The sequence below is a fragment of the Mchenga conophoros genome, linkage group LG6 (genome assembly GCF_057382185.1).
Source record: "Mchenga conophoros isolate Kocher_MC1m ecotype Shallow Benthic linkage group LG6, M_conophoros_male_GT1.1, whole genome shotgun sequence".
In the NCBI taxonomy this organism is placed as follows: Eukaryota; Metazoa; Chordata; class Actinopteri; order Cichliformes; family Cichlidae; genus Mchenga; species Mchenga conophoros.
In genome coordinates this window covers 2,055,786-2,073,736 of record NC_140531.1, presented here as the reverse complement: position 1 = coordinate 2,073,736, position 17,951 = coordinate 2,055,786, and the positions used below count along the sequence as shown (strand labels likewise).

General features: G+C 42.8%; 1 protein-coding gene across 1 annotated transcript; it reads left to right on the top strand.

Annotated features, from left to right (window-relative positions):
• The first annotated feature begins 4,827 nt into the window (after nt 1–4,827).
• On the top strand, nt 4,828–14,707 carry tmx2b (thioredoxin-related transmembrane protein 2b). The gene is made up of 8 exons (XM_085275803.1): nt 4,828–5,142; nt 7,788–7,848; nt 8,846–8,959; nt 11,215–11,291; nt 11,391–11,497; nt 11,587–11,652; nt 11,728–11,857; nt 12,570–14,707. The coding sequence occupies exons 1-8, from the start codon at nt 4,954–4,956 to the stop codon at nt 12,747–12,749; spliced, it is 924 nt and encodes a 307-aa protein (XP_085131929.1). The 5' UTR covers nt 4,828–4,953; the 3' UTR covers nt 12,750–14,707.
• Nucleotides 14,708–17,951: the final 3,244 nt, after the last annotated feature.

The following is a 17,951-nucleotide window of genomic DNA, read 5'->3' as shown; positions in this document are numbered from 1 at the left end:
CAAACCAAATGACTGCCCAAACATACATAATTGACCTAAACATGAATGACATACAAGGGTATATATAATGGCTGATCAGACCATTGTGACACATGAGGGGTAACAAACAAAACACAATCATAAATCACAAACGATGCAGTACAATCTAGTTTGTTAATAAACTAAACACTAAAGAAGAAAATCAAAAACCCCATTAAACCCTAAACTCAAATATTTAATTAAATACAAATACTTTGTTTTTAAAGTAAAGAAAACACACATTCCCCCTTCAGCAGGAAGTGGTGGTGTGGTCCAATTATCTTCCTTTGTATTTAATGGTTTCAAACCCTGGCTACCATCTTTTGTCCAGCAACTCCCAGGGATGATGGCAGGTAAGAAATAAAAAGACAAAAGTTAGTCAGAAAGCAAAGAAATTTAGTATGAATACATAAGTAAACTAAATGTGCGCGCTTACAAATAGAACAGATGTATCCAAACCAATCAATGAAGTTATTGGCAACTAAAATGTATTACTATGTTCAAATGAAGAATGAAAATACAAAAGTTACCAACTTTAGAGTGTGGCCACGGGTTTGGCCATCACATATTACAAACTCAAATATATGTAGCGAGTTGTAGTGATGGGCAGATGAAGCCCCATGAAGCACTGAAGCTTTTCATCCAATTGGTTCACCCCAACGAGAAGCTTCATGAAGCTTCATTTGCTCTAGCAGGACACCTACTGGACGTAAAAATATTAGTTGGCATGAATTTGAAGAGTGTGGCATTTTGCACACAGCCTGTAAATGTCAACAACAAAAGGAGTGTGTAAAACATGTATATTGTAGTGATGGCAGTATACTGTGTATATTTATAGTGGCAGTATGGAAAATGATCATTTGGAAATGCTTGAAATGGAAATGATCATTTACTGTGAGGTGAGGTGTGGTTGGGGTGTGGACAGTAGTTGTGCTTTTGTAACGTTGAGGTATGGACAGCTACACACTGAGGCTTTGAGCCTCAGTCCTGCCTGTTCACATTTTATTCTGTAAAAACTAAATTTTCACTGCTTTTACGTCCTTTTTAGTGGGGAGAACATAACTAGGATTTAATGATTTAACAAATCTTTTACATCCTTTGTCCTCCACAATGCTAAATGGCTGTGAGTCCTCAATCACCATGCTGACCAGGTCTTCATCTATTGGAGATTGTTCTCCTGAGGAAAGACAATAAAGACAAAGCACAAATATAAATATCACACACGTAACTTATAACAGTTGTATAATATTGTTATATCATTTAGTAACATTACTGCATGCTATATTATCATTGCATTTGATGGCTCACCTGGTCTTGCTCCACAGTCGGTGTTCCCCTTATTCTCATGCAAAGCTCTGTAGTGCCTAAGCATGGATGAGGTGTTGTTGTTATATCCCAGCTCCCTGGCACATAGAAAACACTTCACCTTGTACAAAAGTCAAGACAGCTCAACATAAATTGTATTGCACCATCAGTATCATGAAAATACATCTTCTGTAGAAATTTACATACCTTGTTGGGAGGAATAAGATCAAAATGTTCCCACACAGGGGAGGACATCCTCCTCTTCTTAGCTGGCTCCATTCTCTCCTGACTTTCTCTCCTCACTCTCATAAACCTCCAAACGGTCTCCAAACTCTCACTAACAACTCTCCATCAAACACCCACATTTTGAATGAAGTCTGAGGGTTTATATCGCTGTCATATCTCGCGGCAAAGTTCGAACCACTTCATGAACCAGTCACGTGGTACAGCCGGGCAGCGAGGCTTCGGACGTCATCATTTTCAGCTCCTCCCATAAATGAAGCAAGCCTCGATACGCGCATCGCGGAAACGCCCCCTCCATTACTCGACACACGCTCCGAAGCCTCGATACAGAACGTCCCATCAGTGGTTCCCAAACGTTTTTTGCTGGGCCCTCCTTTGTTTTACAAGAAAATCTTTCGTCCCTCCCCCCTTTCTCGCGCGTGCACACGCACAACCACATCCTCCAACCACACGCCCATATTTTGCTCCACTGCTGTTTATTTCACACCTCAAACATTTAGTGAACAATTAAGCAAATACAAGTAATCTGCAGGAAGTAATAACATAAACTACTAACTCTGTCACGCTGCGTCCGCACCTACACGGGTGATTTTGAACACGCAGCTGTTTCGTCCACGTAAACGATATTTCGATTCACCGAAAACTGAGATTTTTTAAAACTCCTTTTTTGCGTTTCCGTGTGGACGAGGAATACAGAGTTCGTCATGCAACGTCAAAGGTATGTAACTTTTTCCACGTCACGCTGTGGCCACGTTATTGTTTACATGAGATGAACTGCAGAATGGCAGATAGAGACTAAATACTGTTAATCTGACTATCTGCAGGTTTACACGCAGTTACTGTCCCTCCATTTACAAAGGCAGAGGCGTCACAGTGTGATTGTTTTACTGTATGTGTAATAATATTCAACATTGCTATCAATGCATTTTTCAAAAAATGCCTCTCTGTGCAAAATGGGTTTAAAAACACAAACAGCTGTGGGATCCTGTTTGTCCGTGGTTTAAACAGCCCAGCGCTGCTCCTGAAGAAGGGGAACCTGCAGGGAGACCTACCTCAGCACCTGTGCAGGTGAAGCCAAAGGGCAGATTTGCTTCACCAGATTTTCTAGTCTTTGGCTCAGAATGAAGTTGGTTTGGAAACATATTCAGCGACGCTTCATCTCCTGCTTTGTGTTTGTGTGGGCGCCCCGTGCTAGCAGTGTCCAAGAGTTTTGTTTTTTCTTCCCCCCCTTTTCATACCGCGCCCCCCTGCAATGGCTCTGCGCCCCCCCAGGGAGGCAGGCCCCACACTTTGGGAAGGTCTGATATATATGATGATGTATAACTCGGTAAAAATCCACGATCATAGCACCAAAAATATGATCCTAATAATATGGCGGTGGACTAGCATGATGACAACGTTTTCAGGGCACCTGTGTGTGTGTGTGTGTGTGTGTGTGTGTGTGTGTGTGTGTGTGTGTGTAAGAACTTCTGTTCAGAGTGTCATAAAACTTTTTTGACTATGTTATAATGTTGTTTTGCACGAGTCATCATGTATCTTTGATAAAATATTTACTCTTGTATTTGTGTTATTGGTTTTTACAAAAAAAATATTAGTCACATATCACACTGATAAACAGATGACTGAAAGAAATGTTTGATGGGAAAAGGAAACAGTGTTGTGCTGCTAAATTTTCAGCTTCCGACGTTTAAATAAGAAAATGTCAAGAGGAGACAAGCAGCCCGAGTCTGCACGTAAAACATTAAACTCCTCAGCAGTGATACCCGTTGTTATAGGTGCACTTATTCTTTGTCATCGTACTTTATTGTTCCAATGAAACAAGAATCTCATTTCAAAGTACATTTTTGGCCATCCTGTGATCTCGCTGTCTTAATATCTTACAGCTATTTCCAGGGGCAATAACCTTTATGTTAGATTGTGTTTTTAATCAGGCTGTGATCTTAAAGTCACTCTCACAGCACTGATTTTACAGTAATGCACAACAATTGTAATGTCACTGAAATTTCCAAACTGCCTTTTCTGCAGTAAGAGTTGTGTGATTGCACACGGGCCATGACAGGACTCCTTAGTATCTGTACAGCACAATCCAGTTTTATCTATATGTCACCAGATTGCAACAACAGCCACCTGGAGGTGAGACTGTTAGTCACACAAATGGTGGACAGAAAAGTATTTTCCAATTTGGAATAAATCCGATGACTTGATTAACATTTTTGATTTATTTATTAGTACGAGTCCTCTTATATCCATGACAAAGTGTGTACAGGCTTAACATTTGATGTCTGCATCAATTACTGACATAACATCAGCATATCAAGGAGTTTAGGACTTATCTGTTTGTCTAATACATTTGGAGAAATTGGGCTGTAACTTCACATATTGTGAAAGTTTCTTTTCCTTGTTTTTCTAGATGTTTCCCTTGAGGAGTCTCATTCATGGCTTTTAACCAGGAGCTCAGTGCAACATTTACTTTCACCTCATGTCAACATGTGATGGAGTGCCATACAAATCTTTCTGATGAGGTCTTTCAGGTCCTGGACATGATACAGTTTATCTGTTGAAGATGAAGTTTTTGAGGCCTGTCAATTCTTTCTCTTCTCTTTTTCTCCAGTTTCCTTCAAATATTTCAAGAACACAATGTCTATCTTTTTAAAAAAATATAGATTGAATAAAAGAAATCCTAACACATAACTGCAACAGGCTGTTAGTAACAAAATGCCTGAAGATGCTATTTCAAATCGGTTGTTTGTTTATTTCTCTTTCATGTGTAGACACATCATCGTGCCCAGGTCATTTATTTCTGAGTTGCGCATGCGTTGAGCCTGTGAGCGCTATCTACTGACGTAATAATGAGTACAGAACTTAGATAATTCACACAAAAAACAAACAAACAAAAAAACTTAGATAATTCACACAAAAAACAAACAAACAAAAAAACTGTACACAGCTGTAAACAAAAGAATCGCACGCGCACAAAAACGTGAAACACAATTTTTGCTCGTGCTCCATAAAACTGAACGTGCAGCATCTTCCAGCTTACACTTACACAGGACGTTAGTCCTGCCAGCTTCAAATTAAAAGGCGACATGAGTCATTTTAGGCCTAGAAACAGCGGCAGTGCGTTTAAATATCTATCGCACCGTTATTTTTTCCATTAAATGACTACAAAGATATACAAAAAGGTTGAATCCAAAAGTAACGATCCACAATATAAAATTCAATGCTTTTATTTTTAACATCTATGTCGGAAGCTGTGGTTCCGACCCCCTTCACGTTGCTCTGCTAGCGCAGAGCCATTTATACTAAGCTAACGGTTTAGCACTGCTGACCTCCGTCTTTGCGGGGTTTATTTCCCGGGTTAGTTGTTGTACGACAGTTAGCTTCAAGATGGCTTTGTTGACGCCATTATTCGCTTTTCTGTACCATCTACCGCAGGTGTACAAGTGGCTGCTGAAGCCATATTACGTAGCATCTCTCTTCATGTCTGTAGCATTTCTAGCTGTCCGCAAGACGCCCGGCATCTGTGACCGTCTGGCCACACAGCGAGAAGACGGCAACTCCTGCGACTTCGACTGGGTCCGTAGAAAAAGCCAGAAAGTCTGGTCGTTTTCCCGAATGTGTTAGCAGCTAGCCGGTCAGTGAATGCTGGACCAATGCACAGGCTGTGGTAACGAGGGCCAGATGACTTTAGCTGTCAGGCCAAACAGCGGCCAAAAAGCAACTCATTGATGTTCCTGGACTTGTTGACTAAGATACACAAGTGAAAACGATTCATTTGTAGTTTTCCGCTGTTGATTAATGTGTTTTATTGCTTACGGCATATCAATGAAGGTCTGTTAAAATACAAGAATGAACATGGGGTGTCAGTGTTACTGTGTTGGTCCTGAAGGTTGCAGGAGGGGAGGCAAAATCGGGGTATCACAGAATGAGGGTTGTTGTTGTAATAATAATAAAAGCCAAATGGAACCGAATTTAATGTCCCGTTAGAGCTCTTACAGTTTATATACACTCATGAATGTTGTGGTGAAGTTGGGCTTTTAATGGTTCTTTAAGCTGTTCTTTGGTGTACTGCATAGATCTCTAGTGACTTTAAAAAAAAAAAAAGAATATATGTGTCTTACAAAGTTGCACCCCAACCAGACACTTGGTTAATGAGCTTCTGGCATAATCTAGTCTGGATATTTGACCACTTTTCTTTACGAAACTGGAAGAGTTCATTTAAATTGGTTTGTTTCTTAGCCCAGGCATAGTCCACAAATTGGGGTCAGAGGTCAAACTTAACATTAGTCTGCAGAACCAGTTGTGATGTTCCTGGGTTCCTCATCCTGGTAGAACATCATATTGCTTCTAAGTTTCAACCATCTAGCCACTGATCTGAGGTGAAGTTGAAGAATTTGCATGTAGTCCTTCTCCTCTGTCTTCATTATTCCATCCACATTGTGCAGGGTACCAGTACCACTGGCAGCAACAGCCCTAGAGCGTGATGCTACTGCCGCCATGCCTGACAGTTGCTACGGTGTTCTTAGGTTTCCCTCAACTTGACTCCTCCAAACATGAGTCTTGTTAATATAGCCAAAGAGCTCAATCTTCATCATGTCCGGGCACAAGACCTTTCTCAAGAAGCCTTCGGCTTGTCCAAATGGGAAGCTGCAAAATTGAGTGGAGCTTTCTGTGGAGAGGGTGAAGCCCCTCCACAGCAAAGACAGACACTGGTGTTCTAGCAGTTTCCAGGTCATGAGGCTTGAGCCCTGCTGGTTTCTGGACTGTTTCCTCTCGTTTGTGGGAGACAGATTGGTCTTCTTGTAGATGTAGACTGTGACTAGAGCAGGGCGATATGACCAAAAATATTTATCACGATATACATTTGAAAATTTGCGATAACGATATAACTGACGATATAATTGAGACGAGACAAAATACTTTACAACTCCTCAACTTTATTAGTGCAAAAACCATCAATGTATTTCACTTAAACAAGCAGCTGTTTTTTATCTGCATTAAAGTTATATAAAAACGTAACAGTGCAAACTCCTCGCTGACAGTTTAACCAAAAGGTATTTCCAGTGGAAACTGGCCGACACATCCTCAGCATCACCATGTATAACATCCACAAAACTTAAAAAGAGCTTATACACACACAATACGGTAACATTATGTTGAAGCACAGCACGTATCACTCCGCGAGGCTCCGCCTACGATAGCCGTAACGCTCCCACAATCCATCAAGCGGTGCGGCTTCGTAGCTCAGCAAAGTCGTACTGAAACATTTGACAGATTTTCGAGCGCCGTGCACATAAAATCGTTTCCAGGTCAGTAAACACAACCAGAGTTCATACATAAGGCACACGGGATTATAAGGGGCTCTGTCGACTTTCAGAAAAATCAAAGGATTGATTTTAAGTGCGCCGTATTTTCCAAACAACACGGTAATAACGACGGCCCGCTAGCATGCGCTACCAAAAATAGTGCTTTGTTGTGTATCTGACGGACGAAAGCTAAACCAGTTCCACACCAGTGAAGCTGCAGCATTTTTACAAACCAGTTCAGGTTCATGGTTTCATTCAACGATCCACTTTCGCTCTTCTCATTCTGCGTCGCCGCCATGCTTTTTCCGCCATGTGCGTATGAAAACAAAGGCACTGCGCCTGCGCGTTTTACCCATATTCTATCGCCATGTTTCATTTTCCTATCGTTGCCCAACATTGCACCGGTATTACCGTGAACGGTACGATATAGCCCAGCCCTAGTGGTGACATATCTGAGTAACTTGTACTTGGGCACAACTGTTTGTACTGATGGTCTGGCCTCATGCAATCCTGTGTTTCACATCTATGAGAACAATGTGTCCAAATTGGAATTAGAAACAAGTGTTCATGCCTTTGTTTCCTCACAGTCTGACTGGTGTACATCACTGTAAATGACTTATTTGGCAGATGTGGTGCTTTATTTGCAGTTGCTGTTTTGACAGAAGAGATACAGCACCTGTGCAAGTATCAGAACAGGGCTTTAAAATCTGTTCAGAGCTAAAATGAAAATCATCTTAGTGTTCTCTCTGCTCATCTCACAGTTTTGTTTGTTTCTGAAATCAGCTGAGTAACAAAGGTGTAAACAACAACCAGTCAAATGGGAAAAGCTGTGTTAGCAAATCGTGTCAGAGCTGTAGAGGCTGTGCGAGTGGAGCAGAGACGGCAGAGTAACAAAGGCCATGTTTGTGTTCTCAGAGAGAGGTGGAGATCCTCATGTTCCTCAGTGCCATCGTGATGATGAAGAACCGCCGGGCGAGTGAGTAAATGTCTTTTTCATAGTGTGGATGAGTTGTGTGCTATCCAGCGCTCTGTGATGTTCTCTGTCAGGAGGCTTTTAAATTGGCTGTTCAGTGAATTCCTCAAGATTCAGCCCGTTACAGAGCTCTGTTTCACATTTAGTAGTGAATTTGAAAGATGTTGCATCACCGCATTCATCAGGGCTGTGCGATATGACCACAATCTCATATCCCATCGCCCCGATAACGATATAAATCACAAACATTTAACATTTTCTGTAAGTTCTGTGAATCTCGGGCAGCTCTACTTGCAGGAAGTGTTTCCAGCTGGGCGTCCTGTAGCTGGAGTCGAGTGTTTTAATCGATGCATGAAACGATACATTTTTAGTCATAAGTTGTAACGGCGCCATTTTCTTTGTATTTATTACACGGCGTGCTGCGGGGAAAAGCCTAGGGCTGTTCGATGTAACGATATATATCGGATGACGATATAAAAACATCTGTCGTTTCATTTTACGCTGTCATTTGTTTCATGCTGTCGCAAAATAAACTGTTTACAGCAATATTTGTTCATGGTTCTGATGTCCCTGTAGTTATTATTAATTTCTTCAAGTTCTCTCTTTCTCTTATATTTAATATAACCACACTACGGACGGACAAGCGCCTGTTTTTATGCGTTGTCGTTAGCAACAACGACGGTAACAGCATCGTGTGTCCGCTTGTTTATGTTCCACATAAACCTTTCACAATAAAGCTCAAGATCCTGTTGAGACTTTTCAAAATAAACTGAATGATGTGAAACAGTGTGCAGAGTGTTTACGGATGAGAAGCAAAAAGAGCCGCCAGGTGCTAAAAAATAAACCTCAGACTCAAACGTTTTATATCGTCATCCGATATATATCGTTATATCGAACAGCCCAAGTGTTCATCATTGATTAGGGCTGTTTATTATCTGCTGCTAATCTGTTTTAAAGCATTGACTAAAACATGAAAGTGTCTCTGTGTTGTTTGTGTCAGTAACTGTGGAGCAACATGTGGGCAACATCATCCTGTTCAGCAAAGTGGCCAATGTGATCCTGTTCTTCAGACTGGACATCAGGATGGGGCTGCTCTACCTGACGCTCTGCATAGGTCTGTCAGCTCATTGTTTAGACAGTAGCACCTCACAGAAACCGTCTGGTCCCACAGGATCACTGAGACTGTTGGTGGGGAGAACTCCACGTTAACAGGAAGAACAGGGCCAAACAAACTACAGGAGAGAGAAGGCTAAAGACCATTTGTTCATCCCGCAAAGGAGTTTGTTACCGCAGTAGGATAAAAAAAACAGTACAAGTGCCACGGGCCTTAGAGAGTGCAAACATGTATATATGCAACAGTAAGCAAGCAATTTCTTTATATAGCACTTTCAGAACAACTCCCCAGCTGAACACTAAGTGCTGTACACCTGACATGCCAGAAATGATATTTTCAGTAAGTTAAAAAAATATATATAAAAGGATAAAAATATAAAAATAAGATGATAATTAAAATGATATTTAAATGAATAAAATTAGCACAAATAGCAAAAAGTAAAATAATATAAAATGAGAATTAGAATTACATTTAAAACAATAAAATCATTTTTACTCCTTGTCATGAGCCAAGGAGTAAAAATGGGTTTTAAGACGCGTTTTAAAAGTGGACAGTGAAGGGGCCTCTCTAATGTGCTGCAGAGAAGGCCCCGCCCCCTCCGAGCTTCCTCTTGGACCTGGGTACCTCCAGGAGCAGCTTGTCAGCTGACCTGAGAAACCTGGGGGGGAGTAAGGATGCAGAAGCTCAGAGAGGTAAGGTGGGGCAAGACCGTTTAACCATTTGAAAACAGAGTTTTAAAATGAACTCTAAGATATACAGGCAGCCAATGGAGTGAGGCGAGGATGGGAGTCATGTGCTCTCTTTTACCAGTTCAGCTGCAGATGAGAGAGAAGACGCCGACTAACTCCACAATACAGCACATTACAGTAATGCAAACGAGATGAAGTAAAAGCACGCATTACTGTTTCAAAATGCGGCCTGGATAAAATAGTCTTACCTTTGCCAAACACCTTAAATGATAAAAACTGGACTTGACAGGTTTAAAGTACTCTGCCAGGGGTCAATAGTGGAGGGTTCACAAGGTCCACTGGGACCAAACACAATCACCTCTCTTTTGCTTACATCTTAGAAAGTTTAGGAACATCCAAGATTTGATAAAGTGGTTTAATAGAGAAGGCATCGTTCTGCTTCAGAGGCAGATAAATCTGACAGTCGTCAGCATAGCAGTGGAAGGATAATCCGTGCCTTCTGAGGATGGTTCCCAGGGGCTGTAAATATAATGAAAAAAGCAGAGGCCCTAAAATTGAGCCCTGTGGGACCCCAAGCTGAAGAGCGGCAGAGAAGGACTCAACCTTAAAAAGTTAACACTAAAAGTTCTGTCACAAAGATAGATGTCATTTCAAGGCAGTACCACGAATGCCTGCAAGATGGTGAAGCGAGACAGCAAAATGTTGTGGTCTACAGTGTCAAAGGCAGCTGTTAGGTCAAGGAGGACAAGAACAACATGATTACCAGAGGATATCAGTAAAAACCTTTAAGAGTGCTGACTCCGTGCTATGAAAGTTTTTAAAACCTGACTGGAAGACTAAGAAACCGTTCTCATTTAAAAATCCATCAGTTGGCAGTGTACAATTTTCTCTAAGATTTTAGACATAAAAGACAACTTGGAGAGAGGCCTGAAGTTAGCCAACACAGTGTGGTCCAGGGCAGGTTTCTTAAGCAGGGGTTGTACTGATGCATGCTTGAAATGAGCAGGGACTACACCACATCTGCTGTATATAACAGTGAGAACAGCCTGGCCTATGCTAGGAAACATCTCCTGAAAAAGCTGTGGTGGGACAGGATCATTTGGAGAACCGGAGGGCCTCAGGTGGCCGACCACATCCTCCAAAGAAGAAAGAGTCACAGGCTCAAACCGGTTAAAACAGCAGAGCAAGGGATCGAGACAGAGGGGTCGGAGTTTGAACGTCATCTACTTGTCCAGTTGTCCATTCTAAGATTGTGATGAATTAACGGATCAAAGGCCTTTAGAGTTGTCATGAGTTGATGTTTAGTGTGCTACGATCAGTCATAGAAATCTGAAACGAGAAGCTGGAAGTGAGTTACACTGAAAACTGGAGATATAAGAAAATAAGGTGTGTTTCATTGGATGCTTAGTGGGCTGACGTTCCCTCAGACAAGGGAAATAATATGTTAACATACAAAGACACAGTAAGTTCACTAATATGTGAGATCCTGCTGAGAGCAGTTCACTGGAGTCAGCTGAAAAAGCAGCAGACTGAGTGTGAGATGCTGTGATCTTCTGTGTGTTTCAGTGTTTTTGATGACCTGTAAGCCTCCTCTGTACATGGGACCCGAGTACATCAAATACTTCAGTGACAAAACTATTGATGTGAGTACAAGTGGAAGAGTTGGTGGTAGAGGTTTGGTTGTTGGTGAAACACACTTACGTCCAGTTGTTTTAAAGTGTGTGTTTACCGTGTGTGCGCAGGATGAACTGGCGAGAGACGGCCGTGTGACGTGGATCGTCGAGTTTTTTGCCAACTGGTCTCCAGAGTGCCAGTCCTTCGCTTCTGTGTACGCTGATCTCTCTCTCAAGTAAGGCTGAGACCGTCCTCTGGTGAAATCGTGGCGTGTCTTCATCTGCGTTCAGGAGTAACTTCAGTGCCTTCTGTTCTGTGGAATAGGTATAACTGTGCTGGCCTAAAGTTTGGCAAAGTGGACATTGGACGCTATGGAGAGGTTTCCAAAAAGTAAGACCCTTTTAAATCAGTTTTCTCGGTGACGTTTGGCTCCCCACATACATATGAGCACTCCCTGTTCTGCAGGTACAAGGTGTCAGCATCTCCACTCTCCAAGCAGCTTCCATCATTGGTGCTGTTCCAAGGAGGGAAGGAAGTTATGCGGCGCCCTCAGGTGGACAAGAAGGGCAGGGCTGTGTCATGGAGCTTCACTGAGGTGAGACTGCTGCTGCTGGTGTGCTAAAGGTGAACACCTGTAATATCAAAGATGTTCTTTTTCTCAGTAACACCTGGACTTGGTCGCATGGCACTGTGGCCTCCTGTTTGTCCGTTAAAACGTGCGAAGTAATCTAAAAAAGAGAAAACAAGTTCGCAGTGCGTCGTCTGACCCTGGGGTCACCGTTTGTTCCATCAGTGTGCGATTGTTACACAGAATCCTATTTACATTTACTCCAATTATAGAAAATAAGGAAATATCTGAAATGCTGAAGGTAAGCGGTGTTAATCAGAACATTTATGTTTTACAAATATTTACATCTGTGCATGAGAAAGTAACTTTGTATCTTCTTCTTTGCAGGGTTGACATGGGATAAGAAACATGTTTCTTTAAAAACTTCAGACTGAAATTAAAAATTGAGTTGTTGTAATTATCTTCAATAAGTGACAGAAGCCCAATATTAACACAGTCCTCTGTGAGTAAGCACCTGGCCACAGTGGAGAGGAAAAACTCCCCTTTAACAGGAAGATCCCTTCATTCTAACCAGGGTCAGGCTTGACTGGTTGGGCTGAGGGGAAAGGCAGAGCTTAGGCAGAGCTGTGAGCTCCAGAAACTTGCACACCAGTTATAGTGTCAGCTGTTCCCCTCCTGATCCATATACTTGACACTTAGAGTCTTTATATTTAAGACTTTGCATGCTTGTTTCCATCAGGAGAACATCATCCGAGAGTTCAACCTGAACGAACTCTACCAGAAGTCCAAGAAGCTCAGCAAGACCAGAGGAGACAAGGTCAGCCAATCCCAGTTCCCCCCAGTGCCCGAGGAGGAGGAGCCAGAGCAGCAGGGAGTTGAAGCCCAGGGGGTGGAGTCTGAATCCAAGAAGGACAAATAGGACCATTTGTATTACTCACACTGGACTTGTTAATGGAATCTGTGGGTCCACTGTGGGTCAGCTAGCTCCTCCTCCACCTTTGTCTTCATGCTCCTCTTCAGAGTGTTCTGTTTACTTGTGAATCAGGCCCCGCCCCTTTCCCTGAATGTCCCTAATATGTAATTTAGCAGAGTATCAAAGCAAACTGCAGTAAACCATCCCAGTTGTGTGAAGAGGACCTGAGGTCACTCTTTGGTGGAGGAGCTTGGCTGGTGGGGGCTGATGATGGAGACGTCCAACACAGGAGCAGAACATGTTTTATGCTACTAATGACTTATTTTAATCTTTAATAATTTAAATGCAGTTAGTTAGTTACTGATGTGGACCATTTAGCAGCTTCGTCACACACATTCCATCAGCTTCTGTCGTGTTTTCTTCTTTGAGTGTTTTTACCTGCTGACCGTGACTGTGTGCAGCTCCCAGTCAGCTGTTTCTTTCTTTGGACACACCTTACAGGCCCTGACTGGCAGCACTTAGTAGTCAGGTTGATTTAAAGTAGCGGTGATTCAGTGATCCTACGCTTCCCCCCAGTTTCTCACCTGGTCTCCAGTCTGCTGTGTGTGACCCGTGTTCTGCAGTTGCCTTTAACAGATGGTGTAAAACACGTTCAGGTGTAACTCCCTACCTGACGAGCCCACCTTTGTTTTTAGTTTGACTTCGTAAAACTCTAAATGCAAAGGACTTTTTTCTTAAACTTGACTACATGCATGTGCAAGTTTACATTTTAATCTAATAGACTAAATAATACATCAAATAATTGCTGGCTTGGGATCAGTGAAGCAGTTCCAGGCTTCTCGGCTGTGCTTGGTTCCTGCTCGTGCAGAAACCTGAAAATGAGGCATTGAATCTGCGTGAACTGCAGTAACCCCCTAAGAACCATGCAGCAGTGTGGCAGCACTGTTTGCTGCTCCAACGCCAGGACACGGGGCGGTGCACACGAACACAGCTCACTGCAGACGCTGACCTGAGCAGTGAGCTGCTGTAGACTATAAGTAGCTGATGATTCAACCACTGCAAAGAAAGTAGCAGTGAGTCAGGCCGAAGTTTGGGGTTGGTTCAACAGGAGTTTCATTTCTTTCTTCCTTCTTCATTGTGGTATTTGTGTGTAGTTGCCATTGAATGTAGGTTTCTAAACCCTGCTGTGTTTTATCCACCCATCATTTTGCTTTCAAACAGAGAAGGCTTCGGTTTCTGCCTTAACGTGTAATTGATGACTTAAACATTCTGATAAATGATAAAGAGCCATGTGATAAATCTGTGGAGACCCTCAAATACATTTTCTTTTCTAAAAAAAAGTATATCTAATAACAACAATCCAATAATTGGGATGCTCCATGGAGGGGGAGTCACTGTTTGGTCAGTCTCATCCATGAGGAAACTGGATTATATCCATCTTGTCCACAAACTTCATATCTACAGGTCCCAGCCGGGGTGTTGAGCCCCGGGTTGAGAAACTGCACACAGTGACTAACAGAGTGTGCATGATGGAAACACAGCTGGTGGATCCAGGAGCCTCTGCGCTCCTTACCCAGATGATGGCAGATGTGTCCTGCACATTGATTGGCTGACCCCTGGACTCCATGGAGATAAAACGAGCGTGTTTCCACAGCCTGAGGATCATCTGGGTCACTGGCATCGCTGCATTCATGTCTTTGTTACAAACCTTTTGAATATTGATGATCAGAACTGTTATTTGTTACATAGTGAACCAATTTTCTGACACGTTTTTCCTTTTTTACATTCAGTAAGCACACTGTAGTTTTACAGATGTTTGTTCCTGATTTAACCTGTTGTTACAAAACCGGTTTGGTTTATTATTCATGTTGACCATGTCTAACCTCTGTGGCGTGTTACATTTCATTCAGAAAAGTCTGGCCTGTTTGCTGTTCATGCAGTAAAGACAACATGAAGCGCTGTGATGCTGTCGTCCTCCTTCCTTTTAGCTCAGACTTTGGTCACCACCCTCACAGTGACATGTGACGACTCTGTGCCAGGGTCTTTGTGTAGCCCAATTATCTGCAGATGTTTCATCTGTGGTGAAATGACTATAGCCAGCTAAGCTTGTAGAAGATGAATGAGCTAAACCAATTAACTATGTCCATTAGAAAGACTCGTATTGAACTTTTTCAGCTAGTTTGGGCCGAGTTGCCGTCTTTTTGATTTTATAAGTTCCCTGGATTTAAAAAATCTGTTCACAAACCGCGCTTGTTGCAGGTATACATACATATTCTCTTGCAAAGATATAAAGGTTTGGATATACAATGTGTCATTCCTAACGATTAGCTAGTGGATCATGTTTTAGTGGGGTGACCTCTACAGCAGCGGTCCCCAGGCCTCGGACCGGCACCGGTCCGTGAGTCGTTTGGTACCGGGCCGCGAGAGTTGAGGCTCAGGTGTGAAATGTGTGGTTTTCAGGGTTTTTATCGGTTTTCAGCGTTATTTTGTTATCGTTTTTATCGTTAACTCGGTTTTCCTGGGTCTTTTACGTGTGTTATGAGTAAATCTTTTTGTCGGTACTGGTTTTATTTTGTTGTATTTATCCGCGACACCTTGAAGGCCGGTCCGTGGAAATATTGTCGGGCATAAACCGGTCCGTGGTGCAAAAAAGTTTGGGGACCGCTGCTCTACAGTGTGGGCGACGTCAGGCGAGGGCAATTTCTAATGGGGCAAAATGAGAAAGGACAGTTTTGGAGGGCTGCACAATAAGCTGAAGTTAATTCTGCTGAAATTCTGGTTAGAGTAGATTTTAGAATTGATCAATGAAAATGTACGCCATGCCTTCAAATGATGTTACCACATTTATTGTTCAAGGCTAAAACCTGTGAGGCAGCTTTCTGTCATTTCTTCAAAGCTCTTTGAATGGCGATCTTCTGTTCTTTGTCAAGCTGATCCCACACTGCTTAATGTCCAGGTCCTGCTGTAATGTGTGTTTTTCTATTCAGATATACTTTTGTGTTTGGGATCATTATGCTGCAAAAGCAAACTCATACCAATCAGATGCTTTCTAGGTGGGACTGCATAATGGATCAAATCTGATGGTACTTGTCCTGTGTTCAGAATAAATCCAGTTTCAACATTACTGACTTGAATGCAACACATCTTTGGTTCAAACTGCTGACAGTTGGCTGACCAAACCCAGCTTCCAGGAGCAGAGAGCAGTTTTGTTTTTGCTTCCAAGACAGCAAATGAAGCGTCACCATGTAGATAAAAACGTCAGACGTGTTCACACAGTTACTGCTCATCTGCTACTTCCTTTGGTCGCCTCCTTCCCTCTATCAGGCCACACTGTTGGATTTGATAAAGGAGGATGTCACTGCTTGTACTTTAAAAACCTGGGTTCGCTCAAAACCTGACCTGATTGTGACCCACACCTGTTTTCACACCTCGGCTCATGTGATGAGGCAGAGGAGGATCAATAGGGGGTCCATGACCCTCTTGGGGACACTCCCACCAATTACTCTTAGTGCTGAAGAAGCTTCTTGGATGAAACTTGGTCAGGGACACTTAAAAAAACGCTTTCCTTTCCCAGCTCATTGGACTACAATGAGCTGGATGACTGAGAACCTTCTCAGAATTCAGGTATGAAAGTTCTTGGTCTCAGTGATGAACTCGTAGTGATCCATGTTCACCTGTTTGTTCTGCAACTTTAACGTTCTGGTATGAGAGCAGCTCACTAGCCTCATTTCCTACGTACAGTAGCTAACAGCTCCAATGAAGCACCTGCAGAAAACACCAACTATCACTGGGATGTACAGTGGGGCAAAAAAGTATTTAGTCAGCCACCGATTGTGCAAGTTCCCCCACTTAAAATGATGACAGAGGTCAGTAATTTGCACCAGAGGTACACTTCAACTGTGAGAGACAGAATGTGAAAAAACAATCCATGAATCCACATGGTAGGATTTGTAAAGAATTTATTCGTAAATCAGGGTGGAAAATAAGTATTTGGTCACCTCAAACATGGAAAATCTCTGGCTCTCACAGACCTGTAACGTCTTCTGTAAGAAGCTTTTCTGTCCCCCACTCGTTACCTGTATGAATGGCACCTGTTTGAACTCATCATCTGTATAAAAGACACCTGTCCACAGCCTCAAACAGTCAGACTCCAAACTCCGCCATGGCCAAGACCAAAGAGCTTTCGAAGGACACCAGGAAAAGTATTGTAGACCTGCACCAGACTGGGAAGAGTGAATCTACAATAGGCAAGCAGCTTGGTGTGAAAAAATCAACTGTGGGAGCAATCATCAGAAAATGGAAGACATACAAGACCACTGATAATCTCCCTCGATCTGGGGCTCCACGCAAGATCTCATCCCGTGGGGTCAAAATGATCATGAGAACGGTGAGCAAAGATCCCAGAACCACACGGGGGGACCTGGTGAATGACCTGCAGAGAGCTGGGACCAAAGTAACAAAGGTCACCATCAGTAACACACTACAACGGCAGGGAATCAAATCCCGCAGTGCCAGACGTGTTCCGCTGCTGAAGCCAGTGCATGTCCAGGCCCGTCTGAAGTTTGCCAGAGAGCACATGGATGATACAGCAGAGGATTGGGAGAATGTCATGTGGTCAGATGAAACCAAAGTAGAACTTTTTGGTATAAACTCAACTCGTCGTGTTTGGAGGAAGAAGAATACTGAGTTGCATCCCAAGAACACCATACCTACTGTGAAGCATGGGGGTGGAAACATCATGCTATGGGGCTGTTTTTCTGCCAAGGGGACAGGACGACTGATCCGTGTTAAGGACAGAATGAATGGGGCCATGTATCGTGAGATTTTGAGCCAAAACCTCCTTCCATCAGTGAGAACTTTGAAGATGAAACGAGGCTGGGTCTTCCAACATGACAATGATCCAAAACACACCGCCCGGGCAACAAAGGAGTGGCTCCGTAAGAAGCATTTGAAAGTCCTGGAGTGGCCTAGCCAGTCTCCAGACCTCAACCCCATAGAAAATCTGTGGCGTGAGTTGAAAGTCTGTGTTGCTCGGCGACAGCCCCAAAACATCACTGCTCTCGAGAAGATCTGCATGGAGGAATGGGCCAAAATACCAGCTACTGTGTGTGCAAACCTGGTAAAGACCTATAGTAAACGTTTGACCTCTGTTATTGCCAACAAAGGTTATGTTACAAAGTATTGAGTTGTATTTTTGTTATTGACCAA